General features: G+C 34.3%; 2 protein-coding genes across 3 annotated transcripts; one reads left to right on the top strand and one right to left on the bottom strand.

Annotated features, from left to right (window-relative positions):
• Window positions 1–509: 509 nt before the first annotated feature.
• LOC113495213 (protein anon-73B1) lies at window positions 510–1419 on the top strand. The gene is made up of 2 exons (XM_026873834.1): window positions 510–849; window positions 1243–1419. The coding sequence occupies exons 1-2, from the start codon at window positions 703–705 to the stop codon at window positions 1342–1344; spliced, it is 249 nt and encodes an 82-aa protein (XP_026729635.1). The 5' UTR covers window positions 510–702; the 3' UTR covers window positions 1345–1419.
• A 1389-nt stretch (window positions 1420–2808) lies between these two features.
• Window positions 2809–17912, bottom strand: LOC113495210. 2 transcript variants are annotated; one of them, XM_026873830.1, is made up of 6 exons: window positions 17549–17912; window positions 16785–16963; window positions 13514–13664; window positions 8661–8792; window positions 6975–7137; window positions 2809–5124 (listed from the first exon to the last, which is right to left on the bottom strand). In XM_026873830.1, exons 1-6 carry the CDS (start codon window positions 17848–17850, stop codon window positions 3517–3519), a joined length of 2535 nt encoding a protein of 844 aa, XP_026729631.1. In that variant the 5' UTR covers window positions 17851–17912; the 3' UTR covers window positions 2809–3516. The 2 variants fall into 2 exon arrangements, with proteins under 2 accessions (XP_026729631.1, XP_026729632.1); XM_026873831.1 differs by lacking the exon at window positions 17549–17912 and adding an exon at window positions 17278–17523.
• Between the last annotated feature and the right edge of the window lie 62 nt (window positions 17913–17974).

Raw genomic sequence — 17974 nt, 5'->3', positions numbered from 1 at the left:
GAAGTAACAGACGAACATACCCGCACAAATGTATAGAAGTAGGTAGGTATCTGCGTAAATGTTGTTGTTGTGTCGTAATAATCATTTTTTAATTAGTTTGTGTTATGTGATGTTTTTGTGGAGCAGATTCTTATGCCTACTATAGTTTTGTCATTAGTATTTGCATATTAGTCCTTGATAATACTAATAATGTTGAAAATTTTACCAAACTGTACGGAAATCATCATTTATGAGATATTCATGAGTTAAAACTAAGAAAATATTATGGAATCGATAAAGTAAGTTTTTCACTTATTATAAATTAATACGAATTTAGTGTTTTTTTATTGCTTCAGAGCCCATGTCCAAAATTAATATAATAGTTTGGTTAAAAAGCCAAATTATTGCTACGTTCTCTATAATTTAATTATCCTCTTTTAATAAAAAAAAAACATTGTATGTTCACTTTTCGTAATAAAGTTTTAACTAGTAACATTTTAAAGTTCCAAAGCCCATTAAGCTGTCAACACTGTCAATGTCAAAAAATTACGAAAGCGACTTCGAAAGTATTGATTATTTACTGTGTTTAGTGTTCACTTGTTTCGAACTAAACAACGCTAAGATAAAATTTTAAATTAAAGCAGACTTACGCAGACAAGCTGTGTTAAGCTTTCCAGTAAACGTACATTGAAAGAAGTAATCCTGCGTTTCAAACGACTTAAAATGATTCCTAGTGAAATATTTGCCGAAGATCTAATGAGTACAGTTATTCGTTATGGCTTGTATATTGGTGCGGCTTTTCAGCTGTTCTGCCTTATGGCTTGTGTTACTCTTACCGATGAACAAAGCGAACCTCATCCTTATGAAAAGGTAAGAATTAAGCTATAGGCGAACGCTATGACGTGGAACGCGTTTCAGACGTCGTTCACTTGTTTGTTTTCGTTCGAATTTTGTTTTGAACTATCTTTAAATCTAAACAGCCTATATCTGGCTGGTAATTATGTCAAAAAGAAAATAGCTGGGCCATTCAGTGATCAATACTGTATGCGCATAAGTTGTAAGTAATAAATATAACTCAATTAGTCTACTGCTTTTATTTTTAAATTATTCTGCATCATCCTTAGAAAATGTTATTTAAACATCAAATCACTGTTATTCAGTTTTATCCTACTTCACAAAAATGCTTCAGGCTTCCTTTATATCTGACATGTATAATTCAGATTTCCAAATAATATTTTCTCAAAATTTAATTTTACATTTCAGGCTTATACTGACAGTGATGAATGCAGCTCAGAGCAATCATCTCCAGGGCACCGTGCAGCAATGTCCAGAGCTAGACGGCATGACAAAAAGAAGAGACGCTAGATGAACTACTGACAGGCTATGTTTCAAAAGGCAAATATTAATAAACATTGCTTGGTATATGCCAACTCTGCAAAAGGTATAAAAGAATGAAATCATGTGATAGACCTCTACCATGCTACTGTGTGATTCAAATATATATCCTTTAGCAAGTACCAATATTTAGGAAACCAATTACCAAGTATGTTTATTGACTTTATTCAAGTATCTATGTTCAATATCTGAGTACAGGGGCCTGTTTACCACCTCTTAAAGTATCAACACTACAGTTGTGGGAGAAAGAAATTGTTCTACACTCTTCTGTCTTTCACTACTACACTCACACAAGACAAACACACACACCAGTGTTACTTTAAAAGGTGTTAATAGGCCCCTGTCATGCTGAATTGCATATAAAAATCTTGACAACTATTCCCTAAGAAAAGCTATCTTCAATAGATATTTTAAGTCTGATCTATCTGATATTATAACTTGGGTCTCTACCTAGATATTATGTATATTATAAATGTATACAATTTTAGATCTCTATGTCTTGATGAATATACTGTTAAATTAAGAAATTAAAATATTTAATGTGGACAGGAAGAAAAAAAGATTTACCAATCTTATTAGTAATTATCGAATTGAGTATTTAGAAATTGTATTGTCCTGGATTATTGTCTTCTAATCAAGAAAAATTGTTGATAAAAGTTTTAATGTTTATGTTGGAGTGCATTTATTCAAAATATTAAAATTAATAATTATTAAAAAAATTGTATGTTAACAGGTAACAGTAGAAAATGATGTTTTTGATTATAATTATCAATTGGTATTTACATCTGTGGTACAGCAGTGGAATATTAAAACTATAAATATCTGCAGAACTAAAAAAACAAAAGCAATCCTCTTTCTTTGATATACTTATTCTGACTATAAAATAAACTTTAAACTTAATGGCGTCACTTTTTAGTATAAACAATCAAATCCATTCAATGTTTGAAACAATCACACCATCATTGTCCAACATCCTCATGTTCATTGACTGTGAATGTCATTACTATTTTTTTAATTATGTAGTTGTCTGATTGACTAACATTTTGTGTCATGTACTTGTGTATGATTTAAGTTATGGGGTTTGACAGTGTCTCAGAGAATTATGGTATCTGTTGAACTATGATTTCATTATGGCTACTGTGAAATATAAATCAGGGGTGAAAGCTCTTGCATGTTGAAGTGGCGTAGGAATTATCCCATACTTTCCCATGTAGGTCATAACTTGGATGTTGTATGCCTTTTTTTTTGTTTATCATGAATTGTATAATTCTACACCTATGATGTTAGTTTCGTACGTACATTTATTTGTATTCAGTAAATCGTAATCATCTTGCCAACTTCAAATTATTGCCATATATTTAGTAATTTCTACTAAAATATTGAACAAATCAAAACCTTTATGATCTCAATGTTTATATCAATAAAACAATTGAATAATTATAAAGCATTTTATTTGTTATGTGGACTAGAAAACTTACAGCATTACAATTATCGCATTTATATAAAACAAGTGAATAAAAATCTCATATAAAATTATTCAACATTTGTACAGTTTTAAGCACATTGTAAGTACAACAACATTTAAGGCACTGGATTTCTTAACTTAGATAGCACCAAACATTAGGTTCCTTACGTTATTAACAACTTCAAGTCATAAATTTAATTTATGGCACTTTGTCCTCCCTACAGGGAACATGGCATTATTGGCGAATATTTTGTAAAAATGTAGATATAGATAAAAATTTGCTCTGTAAAATTACACGATTACAACATACCCAGTTTGTACACAATGTATATAAAACAACAAAGTTGCAATTTTAGAATAAATATTTTAGATTAATCTTTGGAAGTGTTAACATAATTTCTGGCACAGATATAATAGACAAATGTTTCACTTACAACAATATGAACATTCGACAAAACTATGACATTTATAAGTTAATATACTCCTATTCCATTCTTTAAACTTGCTACGGCAAAAATACATACATATAACACAACAAAACACAATTATTTACATAAAATATAGCTTATATTGGACAAAATATCACGTAGGAGAGACTAACAGCTCAGGGATGCAATGCAAGAAACTCAATGCTTTTGTACGTAGTTAAATGCAATTGTTTATAAAAGCTTCTATCATTAGCTCGTTGTTAGATTAAAATTATGTGATTTCAAGGCGTGAATCAGGTCGTTGTCTGACAGAAACTGCTTGAAAGCGTTCAGTTTCTTAAAACATATAGTAACGCAACACGACTTGTTGCCGTCACAACAGGCTTCCTTGGTTTCAGATGATGATACTTTTTCACCGCACACTAAAGACTTGACAACAGAGTTCGAGTCAGGTGTTGCCGGACCACATGCAACCTTCTCGTCATTCACCTTTTTGCTACAACACGACTTCTTTTCACTTTTGACAATATCTGAGATGACTTTTGATACCGCCGGAGAATCACAAGAACACCCTAAACTCTTAGATACCAGTGGTGTTTGGTCATCACATTCGTGGAGTGTATAAATGCCTAAGTCTTCTAAGTTAGAATTGTTATGTCGTCTATGATAATGCAAGAATGTGTTGTGGTTAGTGTCCGTCGCTTGGCCGCAGCCGACCGCGCACTTCATCGCTGCGTGATCGCACTTACAGTCAACGCAGGAGCAAGTGTCATCCGTACAGCGCTCCTTCCTAGCTGGTTCACGGCCGCCACAATTCCTACACTCTCCAACACTTGGATCACACTTACATTCCGAACACGCACAAATGCCGGCATCAGCTGTCAACTGTTCCAGAGCATTCCTTTTCGGCATGTTCTTACCGAATATATTCTCTGTCCTCACAACGTACATGTCAGAAGGTGGCTCGTTATCAAACAGTAAAGTGTCTTCCAAATCTAGATCAGTATTGAACAGGACGGAGTTCGCGGGGTTTATTTCAATGTTCTGCTGCACTTTGGACGGGGGCGGAGTATTCAGAGATCTATCCGGATCAGATCCTAACAATATGTCTAAGTCTGTTTCAATTTTATTGGTTCCAAGATTTGTCACTATTTCACTATCGTTAAACACTTTGTCGCCGACGTCGAGCACACTTGGTGTATCCAAATCGAATGAGTCATGGGTAATAAGGTTTGCGGTCGGCGCAATTTCGGTATTTAGGTCTATGTAGCTTTGCATATGTGTGGGAACAAATGTTGCAAGTGTGAATATGCTTTCCGGCGTTTTCTCTTCAATGCAAACTGGAGTTTCTGATATTGAAGCAGCTAAGGCGCTAACGTCAACCCATGGAGCTTGGTCTTCGATTTCATTGGCTAAAGCTAGTTGCATGGCTTTAGATTTCACTTCCAATTTATGGCCACCCAGGTGCATAGGCGGTGGTTCCATCGGCTGTACCGTTGGTTGTAAATCGTTGACATCGACCCAAGAATCGACGCTGAAACTCTTCTTGTCACTCTTTTCGACTGCGAAGGGAGATAAAGTGAGGCTGGCAAGATCGTAATCTACAGCTAAATCAGTAGTTTGAATATTTTTAGTGTTGTTAGCGTTGTTCGGGAATAGTAGTTCTGTTATATCGACGGTGTTGACTTTAGTGATGTCCTCTAGACTTCCGTCTGTAGAGTTGGACTCTGTTGTTATTCTGCCAAAGGACTCGAGAAGGCTGTCCCAGTTCATAACATCGTCAGCTGTTTTTGTCTCTTGTGACGGATGTTGTATTGGCTCCGCTGGTTTGTTTGTAACTGGCGGCTCGGATTTTACCTGGAACACAAAATTATATAAGATGAGAAATGCCGTTAAATACGTGAATCATGAATTATTTAAAGTAGATACATACTGTTAACATAGAAACAAATCTAATAAACCAAAATATGTATTTAGGGCATTAATATCTTACGGCCTTAAGTTTGCCTTAGTTAATTATATACCACAATTGCACATTAATTTTTTTGTTTAATTTACTCTTATTTCACATCGTTAGGGATTTGTGTTGAAACACTTTATTCATTTTTATTACTGTTCATTTCTTTTCTTTATAAGTTACTTTTGAAGTACAATTTATAAAATCTTACGATTCAATAATCTTACATAATGTGCTATTTAAAACAATGACTATTTTCACCACATTTTTTTTATTTATTTATTTTTATTTATTTATCAAATAACATACACAACATAACAGTTTACACCAAATCGTAGTCTACAAATTATAAAATTTACACATAAACAAGAATTAAACAAACACATAAGAAACAGTAAACAATCACCTTTCGTTCCTCAACTCACAGAATTTCAAACACATATAACAAAAATCCACCCATTTCGTCGCAAACAGATCGCATTCAGGCTCTGACTTCAAGAGAGCGTTGAGCAGAGTGAGCGCGCGGATGAGCGGAGAGTTAGTGTGTGAGACAGTGCGAGCTTCAGGTACGGCCAGCAAAAAGGATAGGTGCGTGGTCTGAGCTGCATTTTGGGTACCATGGGAACATAAAGACGGACTACCTGGGACACTAACTCAGGGCAGTCGGATTCACCACGTAACATCTTACAGACGAATGAAATTAAATGGTTATTGCGCCTTACTTCCAGAGAATTGAATGTTAACATGCCTAATAGAAATTTTGTTGGATAAAGATATGGGTAGTATTTGTAGTTTTTTTTGTATAAAAATCTGAGAAAAGCTTTTTGAATTTTTTCTAAAAGTAAGGCGTAAGCACTTTCATAGGGATTCCAAATGATCGAAGCAGATTCAAGTTTGCTTCTAACCAGTGCCATGTAAACAAGTCTGATAGCCGTGGGGTTATGGAACTCCCTCATGTTTCTAATTACAAAACCTAATCTACGATATGAATCAGTAGCAAGTGTTCTGACGTGGTCATGGAAGTTCAATTTGGGGTCAAAAATAACAATAACATGTTCTCTCTATGATTCACAGATTGCGTAGGATTAACTGAACCACGATATTATAACGATAATCTTTCAACGCAAACAAAGAATACAATTTACATTCATAAAAAATCTGGCTGCAAAAACAGATCTCCGAAAAAAAAACAATTGCATAATTCCTTTAGAATTGATTATGAAATACTCTTTAACCTGTTCACATGTTGAATGGCTGAATATTTATCTTTCCATCAAAACATTAATTTGTATTTTGAAAGAAAATTCAATGTTGGATGGCAGCCAAACTTTTCGTTCACTAATTACGAATATCAACGGCTTGAGTTCGCTGTTTTACTATCGGGATTAGTTCTCGACAAATTTTTGTTGAATAATTTTAATATGAATAGTTATTTTATTAGGTTAACGTTCGTAGCGAGAATTGCACTAAACTACTTACCTAATTGGGTATTTATTTTGTGTTATAGATTTTATATGCGTATAGAAACAGTGTTAAGTTTGCGAGTGCATAATAGAAATTCACAGTCAAATGACTGTGACGAACTCCTTCGTCTTAAAAAATGTAGAACAAGATGATGAAGCATTCGAAATAGTGTCAAAATATATAAATAATGATGTTACGAATAATATCCCTATTTTTTCAAGGTATTTGAGCTGAATTTGTGGATTTGTGGTTTACACTCTGGCGAGCCAAAAGGTTAAAAACTTACCTGATGTTTCAAAATATGCGCCTTCAAACTGGTCGACGTTGAGAAGAGGCGTCCACAGTCGGGCTCCGTGCAGGCGTGAGGCCGAGCGCCCGAGTGCGTGCGCCCGTGAGCCTTCAGGTGGTGGGACGCGGTGAACGACTTGCCACAGCCTTCCGATCGACATCTGTGGATTTGGGGGGAAATGGTAATGATTACTTAGAGATAAGAGAACTCTCGTTTGATTTCTCCAGAGATAAAATCAATATGTTTCGCTTAATCCCCTTCAGATTTAGGTGCACAAGGCATTGATAAAACAATTTTATTAGATTTTGACGTATCCTTGGTAGAAACGCAGCAAAAATAGTATAAGAATATTTTAACATAGTCTGGTGGTTTGATATTATTATCTAAGACCGCAATCTACAAGTAAGTTCGAAAAACATCGGTTCTTTTCACTTATTAAAATAGCAATAACTATAACGTATATTTTCAATATTCAATTTCAGTATTCGGGTGAATGATTGAATTTCAGTGTTACATTGTAGTGTATGTCTACATTGTAAGGCAAATATAAGAACAGTTTATAAAGCATTTGATTTACTGGCATTGCATAAACATTCCGCACAACAGTCTACCCGTGCACTCCCACAGCAAACTAGACCGGTATAGAACGATAAGATCACAAAACACATGTGTTTACTTATTACATAGAATTGGTCTGGACGTAAGCCAAACTACGCTTTCTAATGTTTGGCAGTGAAACTACTACAGCAGGGGTTCCCAAGCCATGGGTCGCGATCGCCGTAGAAAATGAAGAAAGAAGGCAGTACTTAACGGAAACCATGAGGTGTGGAGGTGCCTAAAACCAACATTTTAGGTGCTCGCATTATTGATTCGTGAGTTTGCCATTGCCTAAACTTATTATTAATTTTGGTTCATAATTAGTTTATTTTTTTGACATTTTTTAAATCTGTGATAAGTAAGCGATTCTGCGATTATGGCTGCGGCAATGATGGGAAGGGGTGTAATAGGTCGGTAAAACTCGCTTGATATCTTTAACTTTCTACATCATTACAAAAAGGGAAGTGCGTCATGATAACGCGAAATTAAACGAAACAGATTGAGAACCCCTGTACTGGATTCTAGAGAAACACGAAACCTACTACATGTCCCATTTGTCTTGTCAGTCAGTCCGTCATATCTAAAATTATGAGGCGACAATGGTCAAAGCACTATGACGTTGAATGATGCCAGACATTTGATGTATGATGATACAGACGTTACGTGTCATGAGTGCAGTAGACTAAGTGCCTGCTAAATATATTGGGATTGTGAAATTATGTTTGCATGCAGTCGAGCTGAATAGAATTTCATATTTGATCTAATTGATTTTGTTAAGAGAAAAGGCTGCGAAAAATATTTGCTGTTGATGTTTTGTGTTTTATTCAATATTTTAGAACAAATATCTATACGAGTGAATTGTTAACTATGTTTCAATAACAAGTTTGTATATAATGTAATTCGGAAAGTATAACAAAAAGTTGCAAAATAAATTTTACTGTACAACGCTTTTGAAAAAGCCATAATCCTCCATCATTGTTTGCTGGATTTGGATAGGTCTCATGCAATGAAACAGAATAAGCATGAGTAGATGGATCGTGTTCTATACCAGACTGCGTCATACAAAAGGGAATATTTCACACTTACTTGTAGGGTCTCTCTTGTGTGTGTGTTCGTATGTGTTTCTTAAGATCGCTAAGTGTTGTGAAGAACTTGGTGCAGCCATCGGCGTTGCAATTGAATGTGTCGCCACTGTGCAACCGCTGATGAGCTCTTAACCTGAAAATAAAAAGCGAAAGTGTAAGAAAAGTACTTTTAACAATTGTTTGAAATCATACTATAGTTCAGCTATCCAAAAGTGGATGGGGATCACGATTAAATCTGAATTGTTCTATTTTGCAAAGGATAGAGATCAAAACACTCAGCAAACCAATATGCCTTTTAGAAGCCAGCGTAAGGAGGATTTTGGAACCCCATTGGATTTTATAGGATAAAGATAGAATGCAACAGGTGTCATCCGAACTTTGTTAATTGGAGTAGCACTTACAGAAGTCCAGCTAAGCTATTTAAATATTTTTCTCTTTGAAAAGGTTAATGGATAGATCGTATGTCGTTAAAAGTGTGTCGGACTCTTAGCCAACGTCTCCTTTGTCTGTGACATTTAAACTTTTGCAGGCTATTTTTGTGGAAGATCCTAAAGATTGACGCTATTAGAAAAATTGACATTTATAACTGGATGTCATTTGGCTATAGTTCTCAATTCTCAATTACAATGGTATCTACTGTTTACCGGACAGTCAAAGAAAGAAAGTAATACTTCTATAGAAGATGTCTAAACAAATAGCAATTTCATAACAGTTACATTCTAGGCCGACCCAGACGGAGATGGCGGGATGATCTTCATTCGTTCTTACCGTACTGGTCACTCGCAGTTCATGAAAAAGACAAGTGAAAGAATGAGGAGGTCTTTGCGCAGCCGTGGAACGTTCCAGACTAATATTAATAAATTCAGTGGTTCTTTTCCAATTAATAAATAGTAATACAAAACAATCGAGCCCACCAAATAGTATGACAACGTTATCTACAAAGATAAATACGTCGGATAAAGTTTTCCACTACTCGTATATACCCCCAAAAATAGAGGCGTGACTTAGCTGAATATAAATAATATTACGTAATTACATAATATCAATAATAACAGCGATATCTTACCGGTATCTTTAAAATATAATAGTTTGCGTAGCGGTGATATTCGGTTCATAAACAATGATAACAAAAAGATGTCATGTGATCATTGATCTCTCTAATTAAACTACGTCATTTATTTAAATTAGAACTTTATCGCCTGTACATAAGGATGAAAGGTTCAATGTTGTGTCTTGGGTAACTGTTACATGAAGATGAACCGTAATACATAGTTTCGTAAGTGCAATATGTGTAAAAATATTTGTACGAATGTAGTACTGTACTAAGCTGAGTCGCGTTTAGTTCATGTCATTCGATATTGGTCTTAGTCAAACCAATGTAAAGGTGTTTGTTGGTAAACTTTAACTTACATGAAATAAAGAATGCTACTAATTCCGTCTTATTCAATTGTTTGATTATACAAAAACCGAATTGTAGCGGTATCAAGAAAACAGAACATGAAATTATGCCCATGACTTTGACTACACGTAATGCCCTTGAATTTCGTTTTCAAAAGTGTTTTCCAAATAACAACTTTAAGTCTAAGAAAATAGGTTTGTTTTTCACTAAAAATGTAAGAATAACAAAATATTTGTTTGCATAACATGTTAATAAATGTAACGCTACACGAAAATTGTTCTCCAACAATTTTATTCAATAAACTGGCAACACTCCAGGCTCATAAATCATGAACACTTTCTGACTCATCGTGCATGTTTGAGATTTAATAATTGATGGTTGCAGACGTCAAAAATATAGATCGACTGGCTTGCAGATGAATGTAAGAAAATCTAGAAAATCAGTTCTCTCTTTTTTCGTTTTATAGTAAAATCTGATACTAAAAATAATAATACAAACAAAATAATAAATAGCAGGCATCTTTCTGTTTTGCAAATGGTCATTCAGCATTTTGTATGAAAATAGAATTTATTTATAGCAGCCGAAACCCGCGGTGCAGCGTAAAACCGGACTAATAAAGAAATTAAGATAAGAATAGATGTTGATGACAAAATTGGTTGAGATTATCATCGATGAATTAGTAACATCAGAATGTATGGTATAAACAATTACACTGTTACTCTACACAACAAAATTGACAGATTTCATTGAATTTATCATCGGTCGTCCTCTAACGAATACCTACAAAGAGAGCAGCCTCATACCTAAGCTTATTTAAAAACAATCCACGGCAAAATACAAATTAACGCTGAGTTATTAATAAAACAATTATTATCTGATGTCGCAGTTCAATACTTCATTTAGTATACACCAGTTTATAACTGAACGAAACGAGTATAGCCGTTCAGAATTTAATGATCAGTCATCGTCACCTTAATGTGATGAAAGAGTAGGTAGGTGCATGTGTAGTTAAACGTTTATCACAAACACAGTTCAATTTATAATGTTATAATTTATCTCAAGCTCTTGCTTGCGGCTTTGCCAGCTAGTATGTCGATTAAAGCTGCAAAAAAATTACCTAGCTTCAACGAAGTCTGATTAAAATAGCTGTGTGTTTGTGAAGCTACAGCCATACCAAATTTCATCGAAATGGCTCCAGTCGTTTGAGGTGGAGTGGTGACAAACACACTCGTAGGCGCACAAACAGACTCACAGATTCGCGTTTATAATATTAGTGTGATTTACTTCTGTTATTGTACGATAAAGTTTTTTATCATGATAATAATGCGAGACAAGTTTAAGGTAGCAAAATGACTTGATAACAAAGATAAAACAATACTTCCGCGGAAAGGTATTCATCTCGTTCAAATGTAGATCCCACGCCTAGACCCATAGCGTAGGTCAGGCATGCAGTTAATTGATTTGGTTCAAAATTATCAATCGCGACGCAATAATTTGGAAACTTGCCCAATAACTTCGTCGAGTTAATATCGCAAGAAGAAAATCTGCTATCCATTGAAATTCCCCTCCTACATAGTGGAGGACTTGAAATACTATCCAATTTGAACATTTTAGTGAATACTGATATTTTGGATAAAGCTTAGGATGATATTAAACTGCAACATATGAGTAAAATAAAACAAAAAAAATGCTATAAACGGTAACCAGATCTGGGGGGCCTGGTAACACCTCTTAAAAGAAGATTGTTGCAAGTTGTTGATCTTTCTTGCTTCCGCCACTGCAAGGGTTCTTACTAATAGTACTTAATGACATGGCGGTAGAGCTTGGGTGACCCGTGGTCAGTGCGTGATGACCACACACTGGCCAAAGCGCGGTAGAAGATGCACGGTAGTGTAGGTTAACTCAGTACGTCTGACACTACCCTCTTCTCCCCCTCAATGGGGATGGGGTGATGAGTAACCAAGGAAAAAGTGAAATTAAAAACACTACCACACCAATAGACAAAAGGCTCACGGGCCAAGGAAATGGCTAAGCAAAGCAAGGACTCTTTAATTATGGTAACTGTTAGTGTCCTTATTTGATACTATTACATAAAAGCCTGTAAAGAAAAATACTATAGACTCGTCATTTTGGATAACTACATGTCATAAACTATTGATATTACATCAGAACTGATATTTATCTGTAATATTAGATATCGAATTTAAATATTACGCAATATCTATATTGGGATATAAGAATAAGATTTGACTAACGTAAGTCTATTCTTCGTAATAAAACACTATTGCAAACTCATATAGTTTTAAGATTTTATCTACTGTACTATGTTGCCTGAAAATAAAAAGAAATTGAAATATCTTGCGTATAAATTCGTGGACAATTAAAACGGAAAACATTATATTAGTTTACCTTTAAAAATACCAAGACCCTTTAACCGACTTTTGGATAACATGAAAATTAACAAAACAACAAATTGCACTGTCTGTCTCCATGTCGTTTGATGCACAAGCCTGTTAAAAATTGACTTGGCTTCACACACTGAAAAAAATCTGGTGTGCTAGTTTCTCACATGTAAGAGTTACAATTAAGTACAAAAAGTATTTTTGTACTTGTAGGTATACTCCTTCAATTACAGGAAACCTATTAAATAGGAACAAGGTAGGTTACCATTCCGATGCAAGGTAGAATGCAATCAACACCAATTCTAAATAATCATTTATAAGTATCTTATCTGCGTATTCTATAAAAAAAACTTTGCACTGTGCCGTCATCAATTGAGATAAGTAGTAGCTACACACACCCCTACATTGACGTTACTGCCATGTCATGTTTTATTAGAGAGACTTATAGAGAAATACTTAGTATTTATTAATTTGTGTGCCCTAAATGCCTGATATTGCTGTGCCCATGATTGTTACTATAGCTTTAAGCCATTGTTACATCTGTCAAAACATTGTGGAAAGCAAATAAAATATATGAATATGTGTGCTTTCCATCAACGCACATAGTTCTGGTTATAAGGGACAGAAATCGCGTGATACTTCAAAACAATATAAATGTTTAATAATTTAATCCTAAAAAGCTTAATGATTGCTGATTACAATAAATTATATGTTATCTAAAGAAGAGTGTTGATGACTTGCATACATCGACTAAACAAAACATTTTATTTACAGTGTTGATAAAGACGCCAGTGGCAAGTTGCACTGATTGATAATAATTGATTGGCAGATAGGTCGGACTGTCCGAGACAATCAGATACGAATTACCACTTACAAACGTTTGTAGACGACTGCACTACAGACTTGAAAACGCTTCAAAACGCTCGTCCTAAGACGGAGAGTCTTTGTGCGTTTGAATATTTTTAAAACGCCAAGCCGCACAAGGATTAAATTGTCCATGTTCCTTAATACGGGATTGGTTAGTATAGGTAAGAATACGATATAAGTACTTACCTGTATAATGTATTGAAGGCTTTCCTACATCCACTTATGGTACAAGCGAAGGGTTTTGCCTTTGTGTGTGCGCGTATGTGAATCTTCAGACTATATGACGTAAGAAATGCTTTATCACATAATTGCATCGGACATTTAAACCTGTATTCACCTGAAATAATAAAAAAATACTATTATTATACAAATCAGTATCTAGAAGTAAAATCAAGGGTTAACTTTGGTATTTGACTTAAAAAATTAGGCGGACTAGTTAAGTCACCATCTTAGATACGGTTTTTCTTCGTATTTTTTCGTAATAAAGGCAAATACGTATCCAATACTTTTTAGACATCTAGTAAACGGAGGGATAAAATTTACGAAGCGAAGTACGGTACGTTACGAAGTAGGGTAGCGAATAAACCGCTTCATCAGAAGAAGTTTTTAGATTATAAGGAATTTGAAGCGAGCGAAAAGCAGCCTAGATGTGATTTAGATCAGTTATTAACTGAGTTTTGAGAGAATACCAATATTTTTATAATTTTTAACTTTATCTTCGATTAGGCATTGTTTTATTAGAACAACCAAAATCTCATCATTTAACTTTATTGTGCCAGCGATCTATGCTCGCGTTTACATTAAAAAAAACTTGGTTATTCTTGTATAGTATATTATATTACATTAGGATATTTTTCTATAAGGAGCTTGATAAGAGGTTTGAAAGTTCGTGTCTTTTTTAAAACTCCGATCGCTTTATGACTGAGGATTGCGTAGAAATTTTCAATTTTGGGTACGAAACCCAAAACATATTGTTATATTTTTACAGTAATACTTAATTTCCGCATCTGACGATAACAATCAAATATTTTTTTTTTAAACGCATAGATTTCTATTAATAATTTAGGTAAATTATTATCTCTGAGATAACTGGAGTTCGTAAGTTCAACCATGATACATGACACGTTACGTAGATATTATATAACAGAAAATGTATTATCGACGATAAGGAAAGTGTAAGTTAATCGCTTTCTATGTGAATCGAGTTTCCTATAAAACCTCTTCCTTGGTTTGTCTCTGTACGATTTTCTTTTGTTCATTTAGCGTAAATCTGATAAATGATTAGCGATATCGTAAGCACTGACGTCGAAAATAAAAAAAGAAGTCTGTAAAATTGGTAACAAAAAGTACGTTTGCTGACTTTAAAACTAGAAAAATGATCCAGAAACACATGACGCATTCTATCTCGATTAAAATGATATGACAACTACTTAGCAAAAAGTAGAAACACGGAAAGTCAGATACTTAGAATAATTTAACTACAAATATTCCACTTTGCACCCGATCATGTTTGCCGAGAATGCCGCGATGTCTTTGCACACGCCATAAACGGAAAAAAATATCACGAGACTCGCATCTTCGCCATAATTACCTGATAAATAATTTAAAAAATAAGAATGGCAGAGTAAATGTTTGTACTTGCAAATATCGTCAAAATTTCAAATTGAAAATAAAGAATATTTATTGTATGCGTGTCTATAGTGCGTGGGAGAGAACGAGAACGATTTATATCTACTTAATAGGTGCCCGAAACGGGACGAAACTAGTTCGAAGTCAAATCGCCAAAATAAACAGAACACGTGAAAGTGGTTTTTAAACGTTGCTTCTTCGGGTTGTGGGTTCTGATAGCTAGTCTAAATTGACGAAATGGGCCCTTTGAGGTTTCCGATACCCTATGATTATAAGCATCACACGACAAGTTATCTAATCGGAGACTTTTTAAACTCATGTACAAGCAATCTGTCTGGACTCACAAACAAAGAGTTATCTGCCTATTATAGCATCTATTCGAAGTTTTCATATGACCTTATATAAGGGCGAATAAGGTACGTGACCATGTGAGTCAGTTAAACTATAAGAATTTCCATTCCACAACATTATGATTGGGTCAAATACCAAGTCTGGTTTGTCTATTTTTCCCTTGAAAGAAGTTCCTAAAACAACTATCGTAAGGTGTGGATATCAATGTAAACTTTAAAAAAACTTGGTTAAAAATATTAGATGCCGTGGACCTCTGACAGTATTTTTTCATTACGAAACTAAAGCACGCAATTTTTTGTAATGAAACTTTTTGTGTGAACTTTTTGCAAGAGAAATAATCATTTACGCATTATGGACTAACAAAAACATATAAAGAGTTCTTAATATAAAGCTACGAGTCAATGAACTTTCGTCGGACAAAAAAAAATCACAATTTGAGACGAATTATGAGCACTAGGTCTATCTATTATAAGGACAGATATACACATACTTAGAAAAGCCCGAAAGAAGGTTATCCAACTCATTTTTTAGGAATAAAATTAAGGGCACTTAGTGTTTAAGCTATCATATAGCAAAGCATTAAAGTGAGTCATAACGGGAAAAAGTGGTTTTAGTTACCAACAATCACTGCAATGGTTAGAATTGTAAGTTTTTTTTTTAATTTTATTTGTATATTTACACATTATACACATACTTTAAAGAAATTTACAGATGTATCAGAATGTCATTGACATAAATTAAAAGAATGTCTTAAATTATTTATAACCAATTTGTGTACTAAAAAATTAATTAAGGTATTTGTTAGCTGTATTTGTGTATGGTACTGCTTTAATTGGCGGCTGCACTCAACTGACAAAAGAGTCTTACAATATTGCCTCAGCGAGAAGTTCTCATATATTATGTAACCAGACTAATAAATTATGTAACAATGTAGATTAGCTATGTACCTATTTTAAATACAGTATGTTCTGCATTCATTCAATGTTATTAGAATTGCTTTTATATTTAATGCTTAAAGTCAGGAGAAATTGATTTAATCTTGGATTCTATTGCTAGAGCAGATTAAATCATTTTTTTTTAACACATTTCACAATAAGATATTACTATATTATTTAAATTGGTGTCTACTATAGCATATAATGTTAGGGTTGACATCCAACTGAGTTTCCTGGGTTTTTTTCAGTAATGACATGTATAGTTACAAAAACAATTATAATGTTAATTTGTCCTGCTGTTTGTAATTGAGTAAGTTTTAACCTAGCCAAAATGTAAAACCATAAGTGATATTATTTTATCAAGGACAAAGAGATTTTCCTAATATGATTCATCATTCTCTGCATAAGAAAAAGCTTATGCTACGTAGTGAAAATGTTAATGGCCAAAATTATAATCTAAACTACAAAATAATGGATGTTACTCGTCCTAATTAAATAAATGTTTTAGAATCAAGTGCAGTGTAGTGCTACAATAGTCTCACCCTTGTGTGTTTTCATGTGTGTGCGCAGGTTTCCGACAGTGCTGTATGTGCGTTCACAACCCTCATATTCACACTTGTACCTCGCACTGTTGTCCTCCGGCTTGCGTTTGTTTTTATCCATGTTAGGCTTTGCGATGTCAATAGTCGGCTTTGGCATGTCTGATACTGTGTCATTGTGACTGGAAAATAATGTTTTTTGTTTATTATGTTCAGTTTTATTACTTTTTACACATGTATGTAACTAACTATACAGCATGTTTTTATGGATGTTATCTATCATGAATAATACAGACATTTTGTTTAGTGAGTTGCATTACTAAAACAAAATTAATAAGAGGCAAGGCTTCTATTATATGACCTACGGAAAATGTCATCATAATAGCTCTGGATTAATCAAGAAATAGGTTAATGAAGTGGTTTTTGATGTTTACACTCAGTTTCTTATGTCAGTTCTCATACTAAAAAGTAAATGATACACACACGATTGACATACCTCTCAGTCGCTTTTCAATAGTTCACTCATTGGTGAATACAAAATTAGGATATTCGCATCACATCATGATGGTAATGTACCAAAATAGAATGCCCAAAAACGATACATCGGCTAAAAGACCACTTATATACAACTCCATAAGTGCAAGCGAGATAGAACACTATTGACAAACAGCTGATTGGGTGCGAGAAGTTGAATGCGGTGATATACGCAATAACTTTTTCCATAATATTATGATATAAAATGATACAAAATAATCAGTGCAACTTACGATGTCAGTCCTATAAGATTTTCTATGTTTTGATCCTCCGGGATTAAATCGCTTTCCGACGTCACAACTTTATTTCCAGGTTTTTCATCGTCCGTACGCACTTGACTAATAGGATTCTCATAAAACTCATTCACGTCTAATTTTGTGTTGACAACAATAGAAAACTCATCAGGTGTAAAGGAGCTGAGAGCATTCTGTGTGGATTTATCGAAGAAGCCGCTGTCACCTACCCATGCGGCCATATTTCGGAATAGTGTTGTTCTGCTTCTCGGTGATGACAAATTTACAAAACGAACTGTCATAATCAGCGTAAAACCGGTAACGATGAATTTGTAACTAGTTCACGTTATAAACTACAGATGGCGCTAACACCAACTATTTGTAGAGAGCTACCGCTATGGAAGGTAAGTAGGCGCCTTCGCCCGC

This window comes from Trichoplusia ni, chromosome 6 (genome assembly GCF_003590095.1).
Source record: "Trichoplusia ni isolate ovarian cell line Hi5 chromosome 6, tn1, whole genome shotgun sequence".
NCBI lineage: Eukaryota > Metazoa > Arthropoda > Insecta > Lepidoptera > Noctuidae > Trichoplusia > Trichoplusia ni.
Note: the sequence above shows the minus strand (reverse complement) of the source record. Positions and strands in the feature narration are given on the sequence as shown.